Raw genomic sequence first — 9,875 nt, forward strand, 5'->3', positions numbered from 1 at the left:
GGAGAGTCTGCCCAGGGTGACCAGGGGCTCAGGATGGGGCCTGGCAGGCTGTGTGGCTCTGTGGGCAGTTCCTCTGCTGTACCAGGAGGTGTTGAGAGGTCTGGGGCGGGCAGTGCTCAGCTGGGAAGGAAGCCAGAGCATACAGGGGGCGGTGGGGGGCTGTGTGGGTGGGAGTCCAGCCTGTGGACCCTGCACCCTGTGCTCCTGCTGAGCCTGGTCAAGAGGGGCCTCAATGGGTCCCCTCCCCCAGCTGCCTCCCTGTTGGGTACACTGAGGCCTAGGCAGGGGAGGAGCCAGGCTACTGTCCCCAGGAGAGGAGGCGCAGCCAGCACAGACGGACACAGGGAAGCAGACACACAGCCAGGGGAGCGCAGAGATGCAGATGGCAGGGCAGCCTCACTCTCAGGAGGCCCGTGGTGGCATTTAGACAGCAGGCCCCAGGGATGGATGGTCTGGTGGGCAGTGGGTGCTGAGGGCCAGGTGCAGGCCCTGTTTGCTCTCCTCACACAGATGTCTTGTAGTCATGGGTGTCTGACGCAGATTGGGAAGCTGAGCCCCATCCTGGTCACCCCTGTTTCCTGGCTAGGCTGCGGCTGAGCTGGGACTTGAAGCCAGGTCCTGAGTGACATTGCCTTGGGTCCCCCCTCCCTCTGTCTCTGGCCCCCTTCAGCCCCACCTCTGTGCCCCACACATCCTCAGTGTCCTCTGGCTCTGGGGATGCCGAGACGAGCTGTTGCTGGGTGGAACCACACCAAGAAAGCGGGAGTCGAGGCGCCACTGCAGCCCCCTTGTCCCTCTGAGCCTGATCCAGGAGAGAGGACCGGGCAGGCTCGAGCCCGCTGTCCTAGCTTTGTTGGGAACTGGAGAAGAGCCGTGGGGGCTCTGGGCAGCCTGTCCCTGGCTCCCTCGGGGGCAGGAGGTGCCAAGGCCTCCAGCACATGGGTTGGGATAGTCCTGGGCAGGAGGGGTGTCTGTACCATCCAGGCTTGCAGGGGGCAGGCTATGGGAATGAGGGAGTTAACGGCAGTCGCTTGCTCCTCTCTGGAAGGAAAACTCCCCATAAACGCCCTGCTCCCTGGCCTCCTGCCAGGGCCAAGAACAGGGGCTGAAAACTGGAAGTTCATGCGTGTGGCCAGCTCTGCCTCTGCAACGAGCGCTTGAGTAGGGCAGCTGCCCCACTGCCCTGCCGCCGCTGCCGCCGGCCACCGGTCCATATACCCACCTGTCCGCCTGCTGCCTCTGTTCGTCTCTAAGCCTGTCTGTCCACGCGTCTGCAACCCCGTCTCTGTCCAACTGGCTCTCTGACCACCCTCTTCCTATCCTATGTCCAGCTGTCTAGACTGTCAATCCGTTTGTCTGTCTCTGGCTTCCATCTATTTGCTCATCTGTCCAATCACCATCTTCTTGTGCATTCATCCACCCATCTGTCTGTGCACCTGCCTTCTCTCTCCACTCCGGGCCTCAGAGCCATGGCCCAAGGCCGCAGGGCCACGGTCAGCATGGTGCTGCTGGGGTTGGGGCTGGCCCTGGCCATTGTCGTGCCTGCCGTGGTCCTCTCCCGCCGCCACACCAGCTGCGGCCCCCAGGCCTTTGCCCACGCTGCGGTTGCTGCTGACTCCAAGGTCTGCTCGGACATTGGACGGTGAGTAAGGGGTGGGTGGGAACTGGGTGGCTCTAGGTGGCTGGCCCCTCCTGGAGACTTTGTGATTGATGGTGATAGTGTGGAGAAGGTGTGTGTGTGTGTGTGTGTGTGTGTGTGTACACTCATGGTGGGAGCCACGTGGGTTTGGATGCCAGCAAGGAAGCAGCCCCAGGACCCTTGCACAGAGCAGGAGGCAGGTGTGCACATGGGACAGAAGGGGGTTTGGGGAGATGGACAGACATGGTGTGAGTCTATTCCTAGCTCCAGCACTCAGGAGGCCCGGAGAGGGCACTGCCACAGTGTCACCGGTCTGGCCCAGGCTGACCCTGGTAACTGGTGCTGGCCCATCAGAGAAGCCACAACAGTTCTCCAAGGCTGGGTTTTTTTTTCCCAGAAGCATGGGCAAGTCCTGGCCTGCCATCGTGCACTCAGTGCTGCCCAGGGCCAGTCTCTCACCCTGGCCTGGGACTGGGGAAACCTGCCCTTGCCAGCACCATGTCCCCCACTGCCTCCCCTTCTGATGTCAGGGCCCGGGGCCCAGCCAGTGACTGTTGGATGTTTGGGGCCGGGGCAAGGTGGGTGTTAGAGAGGGGCCCCAGCTGGTGTTTTCCAACTCTTCCAGGAAGCCCAGCCCACGGGAGTTTTCCGCTGCCCACCGAGGCAGAGCATAGCAGGACACCCCTCCTGGCCATTGGCCCCCAGCCCGGGCCAGCGAGAAGCTCGAGCAGTCATCCCCCTCCCTGCTGGCTGGGTCTGTTTCCTGGAATAACTACCTCATGGATCATTGTCAGGATCAGAAGTGCTTTGTAAACCGAGGGGACAGTCCCGGAGCAAGGGGGAGTGTGGCCAAGTCCTGGCCCGGGTGGTGTTCGGTGCCACCTTTGTTCTGGCTTCCCCGTTCCCGCGTGCTCATCCTTCTGTTTCATTCATTCTCCTTCTTCTTTCCTTCCTCCCTTTGTCTGTCCATGTCTCTCCTGACCTGGTCCTCTTTCCCCTCCCTCAGGGCCCCTTCTTGGATGAGGGTGGCAGTCCAGACCAGACGGCATGGTCTCCCCAGGGGCCTCCCGGGTGATGGCAGGGGAGGGAGCCTCCCCTCCCCCATGCTCTGGAGAGTGTGCCGAGGTCCTAGCCCACCAGAACCTAGAGTTGTAGAGAGGCAAACGGGGCCTGGCGCTTCAGGCCCTAGAGACCACGGGGACCACATGGCCCCCAGCAGTGGGAGCCACTGCCACGTTTCTCTGTGGGGGGTCTGGGCCCGCTGCATCTCCCTGAGACTCTGTGTGAGGGTCGGGGTTGGGTCTCTGCTCGGAGCCCATGATGCCTCCTGCAACTCTCCTTAGTGAGGAGAGAGGATGTGGTTTCTCCCCTGTGTTTTGTGTATTTGTCAAACAACACTCTCCACTTCCTGTTCTTGGTGGGAGGCAGCCTGGAGCTGGCCCCAGCTGCTGTGGGACATGGGACAAGAGACCCTGGCTGGGCTGGGGGCCTCTTGGCCAAGGTCCACCCCTTTGAGGGCTCCTGGCCCTGCTGCTGCAGGGTCTGAAGCCCACTCTCCTTCCTCCCTGCTGTCCCAAGCTTCCGCACTTCCTTCTCCTCTCTCCAGCGGGGCCTCTTAGACCCAGTTTCCTCCTACCCAACCAGCACTAGGTTTACTCCTTTGGGCTGGGCCTTCTGCTGCAGCCAGAGCTCCTGGGGGAGGGTTCTTTTTTTTTTTTAAGATTTTATGTATTCATTTGAGAGAGAGTGAGCAAGAGAGAACAGAAGCAGGGTGATGGGTAGAGGGAGAAGCAGACTCCCCCCTGAGCAGGGAACCTGATGCGGGACTCGATCGGGGACCCCAGGATCATGACCTGAGCCGAAGGCAGACGCCCCTGGGGGAGGGTTCTTACGGTTGACATGAGTGAGGACCCAGCACCATGAGTAATGGATAAATGGACACACGGTGACAGGGAGGTCCCTTCCCTCTAGTCTGTCATCTTCCAGCCCCGTGTCCCCGCGCGTCAGGCTTATGGGCAAACTGGGCGTTCTGAGGCTCCGAGTAAGTGCTTCTCTTCTAGGGGAACCGCGTGAGCTTCAGGGTAGTGGTGCCTTTTAGGCTTGTGACCTGCGTCTGCGGTGGCTACTCAGAAATACCTGCCCCCCACAGGATCCTCAGTGGGAAGATTCATTGCTTTTCCCAGAATCCGATGGGATTCGTTGCTGCCCTTGATTTACAAGGACACGAGGCCTGCGCGGAAGGGAGCTTCCAGGCCCAGCTCGGACCGTTCTCTGCTGCCTCTGCAGGGGTGGAAATTGCCCCGAGCGGCTGGAGGGGTGGGGTCTTCCCAGAGCCCTCCATCGCCTGTCCTGGACCTCAATGCCTGCCCAACCCCTAAAAGGCCTCTAAAGGCCAGAGCTTTACTCATAAAGGGAGTAGTTGTGGAAGAGGTTGGGGGGGGAGCCTGGATGGCTCAGTCGGCTAAGCATCTGCCTTCAGCTCAGGTCATGATCTCAGGGTCCTGGGATTGAGCCCCATGTGTGTGCGTGGGGGGGGGTGTCCCTACTCAGCGGGGAGCCTGCTTCTCCCTCTCCCTCTGCCTGCTGCTCCCCCTGCTTGTGCTCTCTCTTTCTCTCAAATAAATAAATAAAATTTTTGGGGACGTCTGGGTGTCTCAGTCGGTTAAGTGGCTACCTTCGGCTTGGGTCGTGATCCTGGGGTCCTGGGATTGAGTTCCAGGTCGGTCTCCCTGCTCAGTGGGGAGCCTGCTTCTCCCTCTGCCCCTCTCCCTGCTTGTGCTTGCTCTCTATTTCTCTCTTTCTCTCTCACTGACAAATAAATGGGTGAAATCTTTAAAAAAATTATTTTTAATTAAAAATTTAAAAAAAAGAAGAGGATGGTGGGGCCCAGAGTGCTCACCTTTTAGAGCATTGGAGTCTGGGCTGCCACTGGGCTGGAGGCGGGGGTGGGGACGGGCTCCTGAGAGCTGGGTCTTATCAGCTACTCCAGCCCCATTCAGTGGTCTGTGGGTCATGCTCTAGGCACAGAAGAGAGCAGGGACCCTGGCACGTTGTTGCAACCTTCGAGCCTCAGTTTCCCCACCTATGAAATGGGACTCATGCCAGCCCTTCCTTCCTGGGGGGCATGAAGCTTGCCTGGCCCGTAGGGGGTGCTTCCTTGCCGACAGCATGCTGTCTGACCACTAACTGTTCTAGTGGCTCGCACTGGATGTGGGCCAGCATCTCAGGACCTGGAGTTAGGGCCCAGAGTCAGAGCAGGGGACCCTACTGTGGGGAAGGCTCATAGGGGTTAGGGTGTGACTCCACCCCTTCCTTCCGTCCCTGCCCCGGTGACCCTAGTGGCTCTCCAGTCTCCTGGCCAGCTCACCAGGAAATCACTGCATTTCCTCCCCTCTGGGGCTGTGCCTGTGGAAACAGCCTGTGTGCCTGGACACTATGTGCCGGCATGTGGGAGCGTGCACACCTGGGTGGGTACACGTGTGACAGCAGTGATGGTGAAAGCAGCCTCTCAGCTCCTTGGGGACAGACGTGTGAGAAATGCATGATGGTTCTGCACTGCCGCTCTCTGCTGGCCAGGACTGCTCCCACTTACAGTTGAAAAGACCCAGGTTTGGGGCGCCTGGCGGGCTCAGTCGGTAGAGCATGGGACTCTTGATCTCGGGGTCATGAGTTTGAGCCTCACATTGGTTGTAGCGTTTACTTTAAAAAAAAAAAAAAAAAAAAAGACCCAGGGGCGTCTGGGTGGCACAGCAGTTAAGTGTCTGCCTTCGGCTCAGGGCGTGATCCCGGCGTTATGGGATTGAGCCCCACATCAGGCTCCTCCGCTATGAGCCTGCTTCTTCCTCTCCCACTCCCCCTGCTTGTGTTCCCTCTCTCGCTGGATGTCTCTATCTCTGTCGAATAAATAAATAAAATCTTAAAAAAAAAAAAAAAAGACCCAGTCTCAGGGAGGTTGAACCATGTGCCCCGTATCATGCAGCTGGAATGCAAGGGTGGTTTAAGATATTTTAAAAGACAAAAATTATTTGATTGTCTTGATAATGCAGAGAATGCATTTGATATAAAACCTGATAGGAAAATGGCAAAAGATTTTAACAGAAACTTAAAAAAGAGAATATTCAAATGACCAAAATCACAACCCCTCAGCATTAGGCATGGATTTGTTGATTGTCCATCTCAGCCACCACGAAGGCAAGGACTTCGACCATCTGGTTCCCTCCATGCCCCCAGGACAGTGGCTGGCAGGCGGTAGGTGCCACATTCTTACTTGACGATTCGAGAAGCAGGTCTGCACCTCACGCATCCACAATGCCCACTGACGTGTACTCCGTGTACATGGCATGATGTGTGATGGCCCAGGCTCAGGACCACATGGGCTGGAGTTTCTGCTCACCAGCTGCAGGATATGGGGCACGTGATTCAACCTCCCAGAGCCTGGGTCTTTTTTTTTTTTTTTTTTTAAGTAAACTGTACACCCAGCCTGGGGCTCAAACTCATGACCCCGAGATCAAGAGTCACAGGCTTAGCTGCATTTCACAAATTTTTTGTTGCTGTTTTGGCTATTTCCCCCCTAAATGCTTATATTTTTGTTTTTTTTAAAGATTTATTTATTTATTTGAGACAGCATGAGCTGGAGACGCAGAGGGAGAGGGAGAGAGAATTTCACGTAGGCTCAGCACTGAGCGCAGAGCCCGATGTGGGGCTCTGTCCCACGACCCTGAGATCACGACCTGAGTCAAAATCAAGAGTCAGATGCTTAACTGACTGAGCTACCCAGGTGCCCCTATTTTTTTTTTCTTTTGGAAAAGTTTTAAACCCACAGAAAAATGGAAAGAATGCCCATTTACACTTCACTTAGGTTCACCAATTGTTAATATTTTCACCTCATTTTCCATGGAGCCTGATGTGGGGCTCAATCCCAGGACCCTGAGATCACGACCTGACCTGAAATCAAGAGGGGGCTGCCTAACCAACTGAGCCAGCCAGGGGCCCCTATGACATTAATGTTTTTAAAGAAGCCTGTCCAGTTGAATCACAGCCTGGCTTCACAATCTTGGTTTGTCTGATTATTTCCTCACTATCAGATTCTGGTTCAACACGAAGGCTCCCCCATCACTGGTGATACTAAGTGGGATCACTTCATAAAGGTGATATCTTCCAGATCTCCCTATTGAAAGGGATATCATTTTCCTTATTAATAACATGGGGGGCACCTGTGCGGTTCAGTCGGTTAAGCGACTGCCTTCAGCTCGGGTCATGATCCCGGGGTCCTGGGATCGGGGCCCGGATTGGGCTCCTTGCTCAGCGGGGAGCCTGTTCTCCCTCTCCCTCTGCCTCTGTGTGCACCTGTTCTCTCTCTGTCAGATAAATAAAATCTTTAAAAAAATAAATTAGTAACATATGGTTTGATACTTTGAGACCAGATGAACTTTCTTTTTTCAAACAACACCTGACCCCATGTTTTAGCATCTATTTTGGTCCTTGTCTGAATAAATAAATTTGTGTTTGCAAAATTGTGATTTCTAAACCTGTCATTTCTTCAACATTCATTAGTTTGCATTCTTCTGTAAAAAAGACCCCCTCCTCCTCAACCTAGACGTTCTTGAATATCACTATGGACTCAAGGATTGTTTTGATTCAATGTTATAATCCATCCCGTTATTCTTTTTGATGCCCAAATCATCACAGATTTGACCAATGGGAGCCCGTCTAAGCCAGCAACTGTATTCTTTTACACAAATCCATTAGCCTTAGAAAATTTTCTTGACTTCTAGCCCAAAATGTTCCGGGATCTACTTGGATATTCTCTCAGCCAGATCTGAAATCAGGAATCAGTAGAGTATGGTATTTCAGACACCAGGATCTGAAGGCTAGGGGTGTTCATTGAGACAGGGAAATCATTGTTTCTACATTGTATCCATGCATAAAACCAGAAGAAATGTACAAATATCATGAGTCTGTACTGAAACCTCCAGCTGAGATCCACCACCATAGGCTTCCTCCCATGACCTCTGTCTGATACTGTGTCTCTTCTGCCATGGTCAAAGAAGTTCCCACCAATGTTAATATATTTACACACTCACTCTTTCCCCAATAATCACAAAATAGTTTCAAAATTACTTCAACAAGACCACTATGAGCAACAAATCTAAATAAAATTCGAGATGTCTTTGCAGGTTTTCTATTGTTGTCGTTTTTGTTTTGTTGTCCTTAGGTTATATCACACAAAGGATATATGGTAAAATTAAATTATTTTTCCTGTGTGGCTATCAGTTCAATATATCATTAGCTTGATTTTTTTTTCAGTTTGTATTCAATTTTATTTTTGTTTTTATTTGTTTTAATTTTATTTTTGTAAAAAGATACCCTCAAAGATCTTATTCACATCACCTTCATCCTGTTCCTATTCAGTCTTCTAGAGGGAATAATTTCCATTTGTCTCTGATTTATTTTTTTCCTATGGTCTTTTAAAATTTACATATCTTTCCATTTTTTTTTTTGCTTTTTTTTTTTTCTATTTCTGTGTTTCTATTTGCAAAACAAGCAAATACATCACTTATTTTCTCTTTTTGGTATAGCTTTTGATATCAAGAAAGGTTTATATCTTTGCTCTAATGGTTATTATATTTCTGCTGATATCTTTATTGTATGTTATATACTATATGTAATTACAATATTAGATATATAAATATGGTACTTTCGGTTCTTCCACTTTTTTGAGATACTCTTTATTTGCTCCTTTGATGGTTAAGCTAAGCTATGGTGCCCAGTCTTTTGGCCAAATACTAGTCTAGATGTTGCTCTGAGGGTATTTGGGAGATGTGATTAACATTTCATTCAGTTGACTTTAAATAAAACATGATCCCCCAATGTGGGTGGGCCACATCCAATCAGTTGAAGGCCTGAAATGCAAAAACAGGTTTCCCAGAGAGGGAATTCTACCTCAAATCTGTAACATAAAAATCCCATCTGAGGGGCACCTGGGTGGCTCAGTCAGCTAAGTGTCTGCCTCCCGCTCAGGTCATGATCCCAGGGATTGAGCCGGGCAGTGGGCTCTCTGCTCAGCGGGGAGCCTGCTTCTCCCCCTCCCCCTCCTGCCACTCATGCTTTCTCTCTCTGAAATAAATAAAATAAAATGTTTAAAAAAACAAAAACCCATGTGAGTTTCCATTCTCCTGGCCTGCCCTACAGATTTTGAACTTGCCAGCCTCTGCAATAGCATGAACCAGTTCCTCAAAATAAAAATCTCTCTCTTTAAGGTTTTCATCTCTTTTTGATTAAAAAAATTTCCCCCTTTTCTTCTCTTTCTTTTAAGGAGACTCTGTAGGCATTTGCTCTGTGCTTATCTTTGTGTTGCCTTCATTTCTGAGAGTTTTTTTCTTTTATGTCTTATTCTTTCCTGAGTCATATAATTTTGGGATTTTCTTTTGTATAATTTTGTTTTTTAAGTCATCTTTTCCAATCTCTTCATTGGCAGTTTTTCTAATTCTGAGTATGCTGCCGCTTCATTGCTTCTATAATCCTTTTCATTTACTCTGGCACATTTTGACATATTAAGTTGCTGTTTACATCTGCTTTGTGGGCTCGTCTTTCTGGTGCACCTCCGTGGGTCACCGTTCTGCTCCTTACATCTTTTTTCCTTACAACAACTCTGTACGGGGTGTGACTTCAGCATGTTTTATTGTTCATGTTCAAGCAAGACGAACTGTCCTGTACTTTCAGCCTGGAAGGCAGGTCAAAACAGTTTTTATCGCTTCATGGCTCTTGGATTCCCTCTGCTGTTTTCACAAAATGATTGGAAAAAAAAAAAAATATATATATATATATATATAGTCTCCTACTTTCTGATAATTGTTTTCTCTTTCCTCTGCCTCTGTGGTTCCAGTCCTGTTCAGTTTGTTTCTACTACAGCAGCTTCTCGTCAGGGCAGGTCTCTCTGCCCTGGAGGAGAACGTGGGTTTACTCGTTTTGAGAGTTCTCAGGATCCAGACCTCTTTGGCACCGTGCCTGCGCTTGGCCACCTTCCACTCACCCATAAACCAGAGACTGCCAAACCCAATCCGTAACACTCATCGAGTGAAGGTTCTCAGATTGGCCCTCCAGACTTCCCCATCCTCCCACACCATCGCCGATAACCCCACACACTCTGATGTCTGGTATTTTCACTGCACTTGGTTCAAAACACTTTTCTTTCTTTCTTTCTTTCTTTCTTTCTTTCTTTCTTTCTTTCTTTCTT

The 9,875-nt window shown here is 51.1% G+C and overlaps 1 protein-coding gene across 2 annotated transcripts in view; it reads left to right on the plus strand.

Annotated features, from left to right (window-relative positions):
• The first annotated feature begins 231 nt into the window (after nt 1-231).
• GGT5 (gamma-glutamyltransferase 5) overlaps nt 232-9,875 on the plus strand; it is a 21,186-nt gene continuing 11,542 nt past the window's right edge. The window contains exon 1 of one of the 2 annotated variants that reach the window (XM_040619497.1): nt 232-1,642. In XM_040619497.1, coding sequence (XP_040475431.1) covers nt 1,324-1,642 — 319 coding nt within the window. In that variant the 5' untranslated portion in view covers nt 232-1,323. The remainder of the gene's footprint in view (nt 1,643-9,875) is intronic. The other variant, XM_008697528.2, reaches the window with a different exon arrangement.

This window comes from Ursus maritimus, unplaced genomic scaffold (assembly GCF_017311325.1).
Source record: "Ursus maritimus isolate PB19 unplaced genomic scaffold, ASM1731132v1 scaffold_33, whole genome shotgun sequence".
NCBI lineage: Eukaryota > Metazoa > Chordata > Mammalia > Carnivora > Ursidae > Ursus > Ursus maritimus.